The sequence below is a fragment of the Pristiophorus japonicus genome, chromosome 1 (genome assembly GCF_044704955.1).
Source record: "Pristiophorus japonicus isolate sPriJap1 chromosome 1, sPriJap1.hap1, whole genome shotgun sequence".
Taxonomy (NCBI): Eukaryota; Metazoa; Chordata; class Chondrichthyes; family Pristiophoridae; genus Pristiophorus; species Pristiophorus japonicus.
Genome location: NC_091977.1, coordinates 190,723,345 through 190,740,331, shown reverse-complemented (window position 1 = coordinate 190,740,331; position 16,987 = coordinate 190,723,345). Strand labels below are relative to the sequence as shown.

Sequence of the window (16,987 nt, the reverse complement as noted above, 5' to 3'; positions counted from 1 at the left end):
CCTTGAGGATGGGATCTTGTGCCTGGACTTTCCTCAAGTCCAGGGCCAATGCTACCCATACACTCCCTTGTGTTCCCCCTTTGTCCCGGATCGCTACTACTGGGATGAACCCATATGGGTCCCAAAACTCTCCTGTTTTGGCTCCCTCCTTGGCTAACTCATCAGCCTTTTGGTTGTCTTCGCCTCTGGGCTCTGTCTTGGAATTGGTATTTACTTTATGAATGTAATGGGTTCCCTGGGTTCCCATGGTCTCTAAGATCCTTTGCAACAGTGGTTTGGTGGCTAAGGGCTTCCCGCCTGCGGATGTGAAACCGCGACGAGACCAGAGACCAGGTGGACTTTGAGCGTGTGCGTCGAGGAGGCGGCCTATAAATGTCCAGGGAGTCGGAGGCAGTGGGACTTCGAGTGGGTGCGTCGAGGAGGCGGCCTATAAAAGTCCGGGGAGTCGGAGGCCTACCGGTGCATCTGCAGCAGGGAGGCAAAAAAGAAGTAGAAAGAAATCGAATGGTGATGTCACAGCCAAGGGGGTAAGTGATTGGCTGATGATTGCTAAGTAGTTTTTCTTTTTCTTTTCTATATCAGAAAGTAACCTTTAGCATTGTTGTTGCCAAATTAAGTTAATCTAAGGGTTAAGTCATGGCAGGACAGCTCGGACACGTGTTATGCTCCTCCTGTACTATGTGGGAAGTCAGGGACGCTTCCGGTGTGGGAAGTGTATTCACCTCCAGCTCCTGACGGATCGCATTGCAGCACTGGAGCTGCAGGTGGATTCACTCTGGAGCATCCACGATGCTGAGAATGACGTGAATAGCACATTTAGTGAGTTGGTCTTACCGCAGGTAAAGGGTACACAGCCAGATAGGGGATGGGTGACCAACAGGAAGAGCAGTGGAAGGAAGGTAGTGCAGAGGTCCCCTGCGGTCATCCTCTGCAAAACAGATACACCGCTTTGGGTACTGTTGAGGGGGAGGATAGCAGCAGCCAAGTTCATGGCACCGTGGTTGGCTCTGCTGCACAGGAGGACAGGAAAAAGAGTGGGAGAGCTATACTGATCGGGGATTCTATTGTTAGGGGAATAGATAGACGTTTCTGCGGCCGCAACCAAGACTCCAGGATGGTATGTTGCCTCCCTGGTGCAAGGGTCAAGGATGTCTCGGAGCGGGTGCAGGACATTCTGAAAAGGGAGGGTGAAAAGCCAGTTGTCGTGGTGCATATAGGTACCAACGATATAGGTAAAAAATGGGATGAGGTTCTACGAGATGAATTTGGGGAGCTAGGAGCTAAATTAAAAAGTAGGACCTCAAAAGTAGTAATCTCAGGATTGCTACCAGTGCCACGTGCTAGTGAGAGTAGGAATCGCAGGATAGCTCAGATGAATACGTGGTTTGAGGAATGGTGCAAGAGGGAAGGATTCAAATTCCTGGGACATTGGAACCGGTTCTGGGGGAGGTGGGACCAGTGCAAACTGGACCGTCTGCACCTGGGCAGGACCGGAACCAATGTCCTAGGGGGAGTGTTTGCTAGTGCTGTTGGGGAGAAGTTAAACTAACATGGCAGGGGGATGGGAACCTATGCAGGGAAACAGAGGGAAATAAAATGGAGGCAGAAGCAAAAGATAGAAAGGAGAATAGTAAAAGTGGAGGGCAGAGAAACCCAAGGCAAAAAACAAAAAGGGCCATATTACAGCAAAATTCTAAAGGGGCAAAGTGTGTTAGAAAGACAAGCCAGAAGGCTCTGTGCCTCAATGCGAGGAGTATTCGGAATAAGGTGGACGAATTAACTGCGCAGATAGCAGTTAACGGATATGATGTAATTGGCATCACAGAGACATGGCTCCAGGGTAACCAAGACTGGGAACTCAACATCCAGGGGTATTCAACATTTAGAAAGGATAGACAGAGAGGAAAAGGAGGCGGGGTGGCACTGCTGGTTAAAGAGGAAATTAATGCAATAGTAAGGAGGGACATTAGCCTGGATGATGTGGAATCGGTATGTGTGGAGCTGCGGAATACCAAAGGGCAGAAACGCTAGTGGGAGTTGTGTACAGACCACCAAACAGTAGTAGTGAGGTTGGGGACAGCATCAAACAAGAATTAAGGGATGTGTACAATAAAGGTACAGCAGTTATCATGGGCGACTTGAATCTACATATTGATTGGGCTAACCAAACTGGAGAGCTGGCCATCCTAGATTGGGTGATGTGTAATGAGAAGGGACTAATTAGCAATCTTGTTGTGCGAGGCCCCTTGGGGAAGAATATGGTAGAATTCTTTATTCAGATGGAGAGTGACACAGTTAATTCGGAAACTAGGGTCCTGAACTTAAGGAAAGGTAACTTCAATGGTATGAGGCGTGAATTGGCTAGAATAGACTGGCAAAGGATACTTGAAGGGTTGACGGTGGATAAGCAATGGCAAACATTTAAAGATCACATGGATGAACTTCAGCAATTGTACATCCCTGTCTGGAGTAAAAATAAAACGGGGAAGGTGGCTCAACTGTGGCTAAAAAGGGAAACTAAGGATAGTTTTAAAACCAAGGAAGAGGCATATAAATTGGCTAGAAAAAGCAACAAACCTGAGGACTGGGAGAAATTTAGAATTCAACAGAGGAGGACTAAGGGTTTAATTAAGAGGGGGAAAATAGAGTATGAGAGGAAGCTTGCAGGGAACATAAAAACTGACTGCAAAAGCTTCTATAAATATGTGAAGAGAAAAAGATTAGTGAAGACAATCGTAGGTCCCTTGCAGTGGTATTCAGGTGAATTTATAATGGGGAACAAGGAAATGACAGACCAATTGAACAAATTATTTTGTTCTGTCTTCACGAAGGAAGATACAAATAACATTCCAAATGTACTAGGGGACAGTGGGTCAAGTGAGAAGGAGGAACTGAAGGATATCCATATAAAGCGGGAAATTGTGTTAGGGAAATTGATGGGATTGAAGGCCGATAAATCCCCAGGGCCTGATAATCTGCATCCCAGAGTACTTAAGGAAGTGGCCATAGAAATAGTGGATGCATTGGTGATCATTTTCCAACAGTATATCGACTCTGGATCAGTTCCTATGGACTGGAGGGTAGCTAATGTAGCACCACTTTTTAATAAAGGAGGGAGAGAGAAAACAGGTAATTATAGACTGGTTAGCCTGACATCAGTAGTGGGGAAAATGTTGGAATCAATCATTGAGGATGAAATAGCAGCACATTTGGAAAGCAGTGACTGGATCGGTCCAAGTCAGCATGGATTTATGAAAGGGAAATCATGCTTGACGAATCTTCTGGAATTTTGTGAGGATGTAACCAGCAGAGTGGACAAGGGAGAAGCAGTGGATGTGGTGTATTTGGACTTTGAAAATGTTTTTGACAAGGTCCTGCACAAGAGATTGGTGTGCAAAATCAAAGCACATGGTATTGGGGGTAATGTATTGAAGTGGATAGAGAACTGATTGGCAGATAGGAAGCAGAGAGTTAGGATAAACGGGTCCTTTTCAGAATGGCAGGCAGCGACTAGTGGAGTGCCGCAGGGCTCAGTGCTGGGACCCCAGCTCTTTACAATATACATTAATGACTTAGATGAAGGAATTGAATGTAATATCTCCAAGTTTGCAGATGACACGAAACTGGGTGGTGGTGTGAGCTGTGAGGAGGACGCTAAGAGGCTGCAGGGTGGCTTGGACAAGTTAGGTTGGTGAGCAAATGCATTGTAGATACAGTATAATGTAGATAAATGTGAGGTTATCCATTTTGGGGCAAAAACACAAAGGCAGAATATTACCTGAATCGCGGCAGATTAGGAAAAGGGGAGGTGCAACGAGACCTGGGTGTCATGGTTCATCAGTCATTGAAAGTTGGCATGCAGGTACAGCAGGCGGTGAAGAAGGCGAATGGTATGTTGGCCTTCATAGAAACATAGAAACATAGAAAATAGGTGCAGGAGTAGGCCATTCGGCCCTTCTAGCCTGCACCACCATTCAATGAGTTCATGGATGAACATGCAACTTCAGTACCCCATTCCTGCTTTCTCGCCATACCCCTTGCTCCCCCTAGTAGTAAGGACTACATCTAACTCCTTTTTGAATATATTTAGTGAATTGGCCTCAACAACTTTCTGTGCTAGAGAATTCCACAGGTTCACTACTCTCTGGGTGAAGAAGTTTCTCCTCATCTCGGTCCTAAATGGCTTACCCCTTATCCTTAGACTGTGACCCCTGGTTCTGGACTTCCCCAACATTGGGAACAATGTTCCTGCATCTAACCTGTCTAAACCCATCAGAATTTTAAACGTTTCTATGAGATCCCCTCTCATTCTTCTGAACTCCAGTGAATACAAGCCCAGTTGATCCAGTCTTTCTTGATAGGTCAGTCCCGCCATCCCGGGAATCAGTCTGGTGAACCTTCGCTGCACTCCCTCAATAGCAAGAATGTCCTTCCTCAAGTTAGGAGACCAAAACTGTACACAATACTCCAGGTGTGGCCTCACCAAGGCCCTGTACAACTGTAGCAACACCTCCCTGCTCCTGTACTCAAATCCCCTCGCTATGAAGGCCAACATGCCATTTGCTTTCTTAACCGCCTGCTGTACCTGCATGCCAATCTTCAATGACTGATGTACCATGACACCCAGGTCTCGTTGCACCTCCCCTTTTCCTAATCTGTCACCATTCAGATAATAGTCTGTCTCTCTGTTTTTACCACCAAAGTGGATAACCTCACATTTATCCACATTATACTTCATCTGCCATGCATTTGCCCACTCACCTAACCTATCCAAGTCGCTCTGCAGCGTCATAGCATCCTCCTCGCAGCTCACACTGCCACCCAACTTAGTGTCATCCGCAAATTTGGAGATACTACATTTAATCCCCTTGTATAAATCATTAATGTACAGTGTAAACAACTGGGGCCCCAGCACAGAACCATGCGGTACCCCACTAGTCAGTGCCTGCCATTCTGAAAAGTACCTATTTACTCCTAATCTTTGCTTCCTGTCTGACAACCAGTTCTCAATCCATGTCAGCACACTACCCCCAATCCCATGTGCTTTAATCTCTTGTGTGGGACCTTGTCGAAAGCCTTCTGAAAGTCCAAATATACCACATCAACTGGTTCTCCCTTGTCCACTCTACTGGAAACATCCTCAAAAAATTCCAGAAGATTTGTCAAGCATGATTTCCCTTTCACAAATCCATGCTGACTTGGACCTATCATGTCACCTCTTTCCAAATGCTCTGCAATGACATCCTTAATAATTGATTCCATCATTTTACCCACTACTGACGTCAGGCTGACCGGTCTATAATTACCTGTTTTCTCTCCCTCCTTTTTTAAAAAGTGGGGTTACATTGGCTACCCTCCACTCCATAGGAACTCATCCAGAGTCAATGGAATGTTGGAAAATGGCTGTCAATGCATCCGCTATTTCCAAGGCCACTTCCTTAAGTATTCTGGGATACAGTCCATCAGGCCCTAGGGATTTATCGGCCTTCAATCCCATCAATTTCCCCAACACAATTTCCCGACTAATAAGGATTTCCCTCAGTTCCTCCTCCTTACTAGACCCTCTGACCCCTTTTATATCTGGAAGGTTGTTTGTGTCCTCCTTAGTGAATACTGAACAAAAGTACTTGTTCAATTGGTCCGCCATTTCTTTGTTCCCCGTTATGACTTCCCCTGATTCTGACTGCAGGGGACCTACGTTTGTCTTTACTAACCTTTTTCTCTTTACATATCTATAGAAACTTTTGCAATCCATCTTAATGTTCCCTGCAAGCTTCTTCTCGTACTCCATTTTCCCTGCCCTAATCAAACCCTTTGTCCTCCTCTGCTGAGTTCTAAATTTCTCCCAGTCCCCGAGTTCGCTGCTATTTCTGGCCAATTTGTCTGCCACTTCCTTGGCTTTAATACTATCCCTGATTTCCCTTGATAGCCACGGTTGAGCCACCTTCCCTTTTTTATTTTTACGCCAGACAGGAATGTACAATTGTTGTAATTCATCCATGCGGTCTCTAAATGTCTGCCATTGCCCATTCACAGTCAACCCCTTAAGTATCATTCGCCAATCTATCTTAGCCAATTCATGCCTCATACCTTCAAAGTTACCCTTCTTTAAGTTCTGGACCATGGTCTCTGAATTAACTGTTTCATTCTCCATCCTAATGCAGAATTCCACCATATTATGATCACTCTTCCTCAAGGGGCCTCGCACAACGAGATTGCTAATTAATCCTCTCTCATTACACAACACCCAGTCTAAGATGGCCTCCCCCCTAGTTGGTTCCTCGACATATTGGTCTCGAAAACCATCCCTTATGCACTTCAGGAAATCTTCCTCTACCGTATTGCTTCCAGTTTGATTAGCCCAATCTATGTGCATATTAAAGTCACCCATGATAACTGCTGCACCTTTATTGCATTCACCCCTAATTTCCTGTTTGATGCCCTCCCCAACATCACTACTACTGTTTGGAGGTCTGTACACAACTCCCACTAACGTTTTTTGCCCTTTGGTATTCTGCAGCTCTACCCATATAGATTCCACATCATCCAAGCTAATGTCCTTCCTAACTATTGCATTAATCTCCTTTTTAACAGCAATGCTACCCCACCTCCTTTTCCTTTTATTCTATCCTTCCTGAATGTTGAATACCCCTGGATGTTGAGTTCCCAGCCCTGATCATCCTGGAGCCACGTCTCTGTAATCCCAATCACATCATATTTGTTAACATCTATTTGCACAGTTAATTTATCCACCTTATTGCGGATACTCCTTGCATTAAGACACAAAGCCTTCAGGCTTGTTTTTTTAACACCCTTTGTCCTTTTAGAATTTTGCTGTACAGTGTCTTTTTTGTTCTTTGCCTTGAGTTTCTCTGCCCTCCACTTTTCCTCATCTCCTTTCTGTCTTTTGCTTTTGTCTCCTTTTTGTTTCCCTCTGTCTCCCTGCATTGGTTCCCATCCCCCTGCCATATTAGTTTAACTCCTCCCCAACAGCACTAGCAAACACTCCCCCTAGGACATTGGTTCCGGTCCTGCCCAGGTGCAGACTGTCCGGTTTGTACTGGTCCTACCTCCCCCAGAACCAGTTCCAATGCCCCAGGAATTTGAATCCCTCCCTGTTGCACCACTGCTCAAGCCACGTATTCATCTGCGCTATCCTGCGATTCCTACTCTGACTCGCACGTGGCACTGGTAGCAATCCCGAGATTACTACTTTTGAGGTCCTACTTTTTAATTTCATAGCTAGGGGATTTGAGTGTAGGAGCAGAGAGGTCTTAATCCAGTTGTACAGGACCTTGGTGAGGCCTCACCTGAAATATTGTGTTCAGTTTTGGTCTCATAATCTGAGGAAGGACGTTCTTACTATTGAGGGAGTGCAGTGAAGGTTCACCAGACTGATTCTTATGGACTGACATACGAGGAGAGATTGGATCAACTGGGCCTTTATTCACTGGAGTTTAGAAGAATGAGATGGGATCTCATAGAAACGTATAAGATTCTGACGGGACTGGACACGTTAGATGCGGGAAAAATGTTCCCGATGTTGGGAAAGTCCAGAACCAGGGGACATAGTCTTAGGATAAGTGGTAGGCCATTTAGGACTGAGATGAGGAGAAACTTCTTCACCCAGAGAGTTGTTATCCTGTGGAATTCCCTGCCGCAGAGAGTTGTTGATGCCAGTTCATTGGATATATTCAAGAGGGAGTTAGATATGGCCCTTACGGCTAAAGAGATCAAGGGGTATGGAGAGAAAGCAGGAAAGGGGTACTGAAGGAATGATCAGCCATGATCTTATTGAATGGCTTGAAGGGCCGAATGGCCTACTCCTGCACCTATTTTCTATGTTTCTATGTTTCTATTCGGTGCACGAATTGCATGTGAAGATGGAATCCGAGCAGATGGTGTATGGGGTCGGGAACTCGTCGGCGTGGGTAATGACATACACCACCGCCGATAGTGTGGCGTGCTGAGCGCTCAGAGTGCTCAAGAGTTTAATGGTCCTTGCAATGCCTGCCATCCGGTCATAAATCCTGCATCTGGTGAAACGCTCCCCTGCTACCACCGAACTGGATCCGTCGACATATATTTTGCGGCCCGTGTGATGTAACCCGGCTCGAAATCCTTTGTCTATGTCCCATACTCCCTCTACCGAACACTTATGGGCCGCCCCTGCTTAGATCATGTTAGCTGCCAGCTTGGGCTCACACAGGCCTTGCACTCTCAGATTCTGTCCAGCGAGCAATGCGAGCACTGCTCACCATGCCGTCCTTTAATCTCCCATCTAATAACATCTGAGTGGGGGTATGTTGGGTTAGTAGAACGATCGGGGATGATCCCGTAAAGAGCTGTGAGAGCTTCACGGCCCAATGCGTGGCTAGGAGATGCCTCTCACAATTGGAATATCCCCGTTCAACATCCGTGAGGACTCTTGACAAATACACCACGGGTCTCAGTTTGCAGTGCCGCTCCTGGAGCAGCACTGCGCTCAAACTGTCCCGCTGGCTGCTACTTCCAAAAAGAAGTCCTTCCCACCATTAATCGCTCCTATTGCCAGTGCCGTCTGCAGGTCTCCCTTGAGACGATTGAATGCTGTCGTGCAGTCCTCATCCCACTCCCATCCGACTTCCTTGCGGAGGAGCCGAAGTAGAGGAGCTGCCGTGGTGGCATAATCCTCAATAAAATCCCTGCAGTACCCCGTGAGCCCCAGGAAGGATCTCACGCCCATTGCAGTCATGGGGGCTGGTAACTCCTGTACCGCCTTCCGTTTGGCCTCGTCTATAGCCCTTTCCCGTGCCCCTAGGGTCAGCCCGAGGAATTTTACTTCCTTCTGACCGATCTGAGCTTTCTTGGGATTGACCTTGAACCCGGTGTCCTTCAACAGCTCCAGCAACTCGGCCAGCATGCTCCTCCCCCTCGTCGGAGAACAAAAGCAGGTCATCTAGTTACTGCACCAACCACTGAGGCCTGCTGAAACCCTTTGAATTGTTGGACATACACTGGTGGAATATGGAGGGGCTGTTGTGGAAACTCTGGGGAAGGAACATCCAGGTATACTGTTGCCCTTTAAATGTGAATGCAAACTTGTACTGGTCCTCCCTTTTGAAGGGAATTGACCAGAACCCGTTCAATATATCCAGCACCGTGAATGTGATCGCGGATGCTGGAATGCTCCCTATCAGGTTGGCTATGGCCGCGACAGCGGGCGCGCAAGCTGGGATGTTCTTGTTGAGCACCCAATAGTCATTGGTGGCCCTCCACAACTGGTCCGGTTTCCAAACCGGCCAAAGTGGAGAGTTCACATGTGTGGCTATGGGCCTCAGCACCTCCTGGGCTACCAGGGATCCCAGTGCCGTCTCTAAGTCAGCCTCTGCCTCCCTGGGGAAATTATACTGTTACTGCGGCCGGGACATAGGGTCTCCTTGTACCCTGACTTCTACCCCTGTCACCCTACCGCAGTCGTGTATGTGTGTGGCAAACGATGCAAGATTGTCCTGCACGTAAGCCTGGTACTCGGCTGGGGTAGTATTAACCAATTGCTCTAGGTCGTAACTATCATTCGGCTTCATCGTACATGCTGTGCCTTTAGTCTTCCTTTTCTCTCAGATAACCACTACTTCCCTCTTCTTCCCTGTACACACCGCCCCCCCCAAAGACAGTAGTTTCTTAAATCCATTATGATTCTATGGGCTAGCAAAAAATCTGCCCCTCGGACTCCTGACCCCGGCTGCTCCCATATCAGCAGGACGCACTTCCATTTTGCATGGAGTGATCCTAAATCGATGGCTCGCGGCCTGGAGATCGACCCCGCCTGCTTGTTCTCTGTGAACCCCACCAGACTGTGTGGAACCTTGCTCGACAAAAGTGAGGTAGTCGGATTATTTGCGTGAATCACTGTGCTGGAAGCTCCGGTGTTCAACAAATACTTCCCCCCTACCTCCTCCACCCTCATCTTCACACAAGGTCTCTTCCACTCGTCATAAATGTGCGGACACAGGTACACCGGCTGGGCGCGCGCTAGTCAGGGTGCTGGGTTTACCGGAGTGGTTGGGACTTCTCTGCTCACTGCAGCGTCTATCCTTCCCTGCTCCAGCACAGAAACTGTTCGAAGGGCGGCCACCAGAACATTGAATTGTTCGGTGTTTGGCCCCTTCGCCTCAACAGGTTTCGCCACGGGCGTCGTAGGATCCTCTTTCCCTTGCCCCTTCCTCAGGGCTGGGCAGTCTTTCCTCCAGTGGCCCAACTTCCCACACCCGAAACACATCCTAACCTGTAATGAATGTAATGACTCACAAGACTTGTTACTGTAAACGGCCTCAGCTGTAAACCTGATCCAACTTTATTCACGCCCAAAGTAACCCACGTGACATCGTACCTGCGCTTATATACCAGTGACCGTGCACGCGTGCGTACAGCCCGATGACCTCCGACAGTGGTGCCCCCTGGTGTCTGGTGACCCCAAGCATAAATACATAACAACATCCCCTTTCAAGGTCTTAATATCAGTCTTTTTACAAATTAAGATGGTCTGGGTCTTTCCACTCACGAGTTGATCGTCTCAGTTCAACTTCAGTTCTAGACGAGCGTCCTGAGTCAGTTGTGACTGAAGGCTGAGTAACCGATCTGATGGGAGTGGTAATGACCACATCAGAGACTGGAGGTCCAGTTTCAATAATGACAGCAAGGTCCTCTGATGAATGAACATTGGTTGGTTGGTCACTGACTGCATCTTCCTCAAGCAGTTCCAGTTCATCCGTGTGCTGCAGTTTTATCTGATCAACATGTTTCCTGCATGCTTGCCCATTCTTGAGCATGACAATAAACACTCTGTTACGCTCCTTGGCTGTAACAGTACCAGCGATCCACTTTGGACCTTGACCATAGTTCAGTACATAAACCGGATCGTTGACAGAGATGTCACGTGACACAGCAGCACGATCATAATACCCTTGATGACTTTAACGTCTGTTTTCAACAAGATCATTCAAATCAGGATGAACAAGAGAGAGCTTGGTCTTGAGACTTCTCTTCATCAGTAGTTCAGCAGAGGAGACCCCAGTAAGCGTATGAGGTCTGGTCCTGTAACTGAGCAGTATACAGGACAAGCGAGTCTGTAGTGAACCTTGAGTTACACGTTTCATACTCTGCTTGATCGTTTGAAAAGCACGCTCTGCTTGACCATTAGAAGCAGGTTTGAATGGGGCTGACCTCACATGTTTAATATCATTGAGTTTCATGAACTCTTCAAACTCCAGACTTGTGAAGCAAGATCTGTTGTCACTTACAACAATGTCAGGCATTGAGTAGCAAACATGACACGAAGACTCTCAATAGTAGCTGTTGACGTACTGGATGACATAATAATACACGCTATCCACTTTGAATATGCATCCACCACAACAAAAAACATCTTTCCCAGGAAAGGGCCCACAAAATCAATGTAGATCCTCGACCATGGTTTAGGTGGCCACGACCAAAGACTCAGCAGAGATTCCGTTGGTACTTTACCTAGCTGCATGCAAGTATTGCACTGATGCACATATGATTCCAGATCAGAGCCAATTCCAGGCCACCATACATGAGCCCTAGCAATGGCTTTCATCATGACAATACCAGGATGAGTGCTATGTAGTTCAAGTAGTTCACGTACAAATTTCTCTCTACCTTTCTTAGGCATGACAACACGATTGCCCCACAGTAAACAATGTGACTGAATGGACAGTTCATCTTTGCGATGGTTGTAAAGTTTGGTCTCATCACACATTTCAATAGGTATTGCAGACCAATCACCACTGAGGACGCAACATTTCAAAACTGATAAAATAGGGTCATGGCTGGTCCAGATTCAAATTTGTTGAGCAGTGACAGGTGTTCCTTCATTCTCAAAAGCATCCATTACTAACAGTAGATCTGCAGGTTGAGGCGTCTCCACCTCAGGTGAGGGCAACGGCAGACAACTCAGTGCATCGGCACAATTCTCAGTGCCAGGTCTATGACGAATAACATAGTCATAGGTAGACAATGTCAACGCCCACGTCTGGATACGGGACGATGCATTGGTATTAATCCTTTTGTTTTCCGAAAACAATGAAATGAGTGGCTTGTGATCTGTTTCGAGTTCAAAACGAAGACCAAACAGAGAAACATAGAAACATAGAAAATAGGTGCAGGAGTAGGCCATTCGGCCCTTCGAGCCTGCACCACCATTCAATATGATCATGGCTGATCATGCAACTTAGCACCCCATTCCTGCTTTCTCTCCATACCCCTTGATCCTTTAGCTGTAAGGGTCATATCTAACTTCCTTTTGAATATATCTAACGAACTGGCATCAACAGCTCTCTGTGGTAGAGAATTCCACAGGTTCACAACTCTCTGAATGAAGAAGTTTCTCCTCATCTCGGTCCTAAATAGCTTACCCCTTATCCTTAGAATGTGACCGCTGGTTCTGGACTTCCCCAACATCGGGAACATTCTTCCTGTATCTAACCTGTCCCGTCCCGCCAGAATTTTATATGTTTCTATGAGATCGTCTCTCATTCTTCTAAATTCCAATGAATATTAGCCTAGTCGATCCAATCTTTCTTCATATGTCAGTCTTGCCATCCCGGGAATCAGTCTGGTGAACCTTCGCTGCACTCCCTAAATAGAAAGAATGTCCTTCCTCAGATTAGGAGACCAAAACTGAACACAATATTCAAGGTGTGGCCTCACCAAGGCCCTGTACAAGTGCAGCAAGACCTCCCTGCTCCTATACTCAAATCCTCTCACTCTGAAGGCTAACATACCATTTGCCTTCTTCACCGCCTGCTGTACCTGCATGCCAACTTTCAATGACTGATGTACCATGACACCTCGGTCTCGTTGCACCTCCCCTTTTCCTAATCTGTTACCATTCAGATAAGATTCTGCCTCCCTGTTTTTGCTCCCAAAGTGGATAACCTCACATTTATCCACATTTTACTGCATCTGCCATGCATTTGCCCACTCACCTAACCTGTCCAAGTCACCCTGCACCCTCTTAGTATCCTCCTCACAGCTCACACTGCCACCCAACTTAGTGTCATATGCAAATTTGGAGATATTACACTCAATTCCTTCGTCCAAATCATTAATGTATATTGTAAATAGCTGGGGGCCCAGTACTGAACCTTGCGGTATCCCACTAGTCACTGCCTGCCTTTCTGAAAAGGATCCATTTATTCCTACTCTTTGCTTCCTGTCTGCCAACCAGTTCTCTATCCACGTCAATACATTACCCCCAATACCATGTGCTTTAATTTTGCACACTAATCTCTTGTGTGGGACCTTGTCAAAAGCCTTTTGAAAGTCCAAATATACCACATCCACTGGTTCTCCCCTGTCCACTTTACTAGTTACATCCTCAAAAAATTCTGGAAAATTTGTCAAGCATGATTTCTCTTTCATAAATCCATGCAGACTTGGACTGATCCTGTCACTGCTTTCCAAATACGCTGCTATTACGTCTTTAATAATTGATTCCAACATTTTCCCCACTACCGATGTCAGGCTAACCGGTCTATAATTCCCTGTTTTCTCTCTCCCTCCTTTTTAAAAAGTGGGGTTACATTAACTACCCTCGAATCCATAGGAACTGATCCAGAGTCTACAGAATGTTGGAAAATGACCACCCATGCCACTATTTCTAGGACCACTTCCTTAAGTACTATGGGATGCAGACTATCAGGCCCTGGGTACAGGTACTGATACATCTTTTTGACCCCATACACACAGGCCAAAGCTTCTTTCTGCCTTTGACAAACTTCTCGAAGCATATGCAACAGGTTGTAGCTTATCCGACTCGTTTGCTTGTTGGAGTACACAGCCAACCCCATATGATGAAGCATTACAGGCCAAGATAAGACGCTTACACGGATCATAATGAACAAGCAAATTGTTTGAACAGAGCAGATTCTTAGCTTTCTCAAAGGCTCTATCTTGAGACACACCCCAGATCTAGTTGTCGCCTTTTCTGAGTAGCACATGCAGTGGCTCTAACAAAGTGCTCAATCTGGGTAAGAAATTACCAAAGTAGTTGAGTAGCCCAAGGAATGAACACAGCTCCGTCACATTCTGAGGCCTGGGTGCATTTTTGATGGCCTTGGTTTTCGAATCAGTGGGCCTGATGCCACCAGCAGCAATCTTCCTCCTCAGGAATTCAACTTCAGGTGCCATAAAGACACACTTCGAACATTTCAGCCTGAGTCCCACTTTGTCCAGACAATGTAGGACTTCTTCAAGATTGTTCAGATGTTCAGTAGTGTCGCGATCTGTGACCAGAATGTCATCTTGAAATACGAAAGTTCTAGGAACAGGCTTCAGTAGACTCTCCATATTCCTCCGAGATATGGCTGCAGCCGAATTAATTCTAAAAGGACACCTGTTATAGACAAACAGTCCTTTATGGGTGTTGATGCAGGTGAGTTTCTTCGAAGTATCGACAAGCTCCTGTGTCATATAGGCCGACATCAGATCCAGGTTAGTGAATGACTTTTCACCAGCTGGCATGGCGAACAGGTCATCAGCCTTCGGTAACGGATACTGATCCTGTTTTGAAAATCGGTTAATCGTAACCTTGTAGTCTCCACAAATCCTGACAGTGCCATCACTCTTCAACACAGGAACAAAAGGACTGGCCAACTTGGTAAACTCAACCGGTGATATGACCCCTTCACGTTGGAGTCTGTCAAGCTCAATTTCAACCTTCTCCCTCATCGTGTATGGAATAGACCAAGCCTTATGATAGACATGCCTTGCATCAGAAACCAGGTGAATCTGCACCTTGGCTCCAGTAAAATTACCAATGTCCGGTTCAAACAAAGAAGGAAACTTCTTTAACACTTGAGCACACAAAGTGTCATCCAGCGATGACAACACTTTGATATAATTCCAATTCCACTTGATTTTCTTGAGCCAAATCCTGCCGAACAGCGTTGGACCATTACCTGGGACGATCCACAACGGTAGATCATGAACCACACCATCATATGACACCTTGACTACTGCACTGCCAATCACCGATATGAGTTTCTTAGTGTAAGTACACAACTTGGCATTGACTGGACTCAGCTTAGGCTTCACAGCCTCAGTGTCCCACAGCTTGTCGAATATCCTTTGGCTCATTATCGACTGACTTGCACCCGTGTCCAGCTCCATTGATACAGGCACGCCATTCAGCTTCACATTAACGATTATTGGCTAGCTCTTTCCCAAGAATGAATACAAACCATACACTTCCTCCTCGGGTTGTGTATCCGGGCCAGCACTGGATTGGTCATCATCAGCAATGTGATGAGCGGCAGCACGCTTGCTCAGTTGTGGGCGCATTCTCTGAAGATGCCCCACTTTCGAACAGCCATTACAGGAGTATCGTTTAAACTGACACTGATGAGGCCAATGATTGCCCCCACAATGCCAACAGGGTGAAATTGGATTCGTACCAGTTGGCGGACTTTGAGCAGTTACAGGTTTCACATAAGCAGTTGAGTAGGCCCTGCCATAAGCAGCTCTGCCAGACGACGACACAATCTTGTTTACAGTACTTGCCGTGAAGCTCCGATTCTTCGATGATATCTGCCTCAAATTATCATCAGTCATCATGCATGCCTGGGCAGTCGCGATGGCCTTGCTCAAATCCAGCTTCTCTTTGGCCAATAACTTCCGAAGAATCACATCATGGTTGATGCATATCACGAAGAAATCTCACAGCATGTCTTCCAACACGTTCCCAAACTTACACGGCTCAGCAAAACGTCGCAGGTCGACGACAAATCCCAACACATCCTGGCCCTCAACACAAACATGCATGTAGGAGCGATAGCGTGAGATGATGATCCCCTCTTTTGACTTAAGATGGTCACGCAGCAAAGCGCACAAATCCCTATATTCTTTGTTCATTGGACATAAAGGTGAGAGAAGATTCTTCATGAGGCCATACATTTTTGGACCACAAACGGTGAGGAAAACTGCCCTGCTCTGAACTGCGTCAGCAACTCCCTCCATTTTGTTGGCCACAAAATACTGATCCAGGCGTTTGATAAAATCCGCCCAATCCTCGCCATCCACGAATCTCTCCAGAATTCCAATAGTGCCCATTGTACATGCAAAGGTTCTTAAGTTACCTCGTCGCCAAATGTAATGAATGTAATGACTTAAAAGACTTGTTACTATAAACTGCCTCAGATGTAAACCTGATCCAACTTTATTCGCGCCCAAAGTAACCCGTGTGACATGGTACCTGCACTTATATACCAGAGACCGCATGTACAGCCCGATGAACTCCGACAGTGGAGCCCCCTGGTGTCTGGTGACGCCAAGCATAAATACATATTATAACCCTCTCTGAGCTACCCACTTCCTGGCGTGATTCCCTTTTACTTACCCCACTGGGCTTCACCTCATGAACCTTCCCTTTAACTGGTTTGAGCTACTCCACCACGCCGGCCTTGAATGTCTGACTCATGTGACGGAGCACATCGGCCTCCGTGTTCTGGAGATTCTCAGGGACAAACCATTTCTCGGACTTTACCCTAATCCGGGGCAAACTCTTTGACACTAGGGACCTGAGCCAATGGCTCCTTGGCTCCCCCTGCAACTGTGCCCGGTCCAGCGCTCCATTACAGACATTATTATAGACTGGCCAGAGCCGGTCTGCAAAAGCCTGAGGTGCTTCCCCAGCCAGTTGCAGCATCCTTTCCACCCTGGAGAATGGACTACCTTGGGCGTGACCCATGGCTCTTAGGATTTCCTCCTTTAAGCCCTCTATGGTTCCCTGCCCCCTCTTGCTTTCTGCAGATAAGGCCTGATACATTGTCCCCGCCAGGGAAAACAATAGCAGCTTGTGAACCGCTGCTTCGTTACACCCAATAATCCCTCCCACCTGTTCCACCTTCGTGAAGTGGACCGATGGGTCTCCTTCGTTGGTAAGCTTGGGCACCCCTGAAATCATATTTTGCAGCTGTGGGATTGT

The 16,987-nt window shown here is 46.8% G+C and overlaps 1 protein-coding gene across 1 annotated transcript in view; it reads left to right on the top strand.

Annotated features, from left to right (window-relative positions):
* rasgrf2b (Ras protein-specific guanine nucleotide-releasing factor 2b) overlaps positions 1-16,987 on the top strand; it is a 404,619-nt gene that overhangs the window by 292,772 nt on the left and 94,860 nt on the right. The window contains exon 17 of the mRNA XM_070867471.1: positions 288-305. Within this exon, the coding sequence (XP_070723572.1) occupies positions 288-305 (18 nt within the window). The remainder of the gene's footprint in view (positions 1-287; positions 306-16,987) is intronic.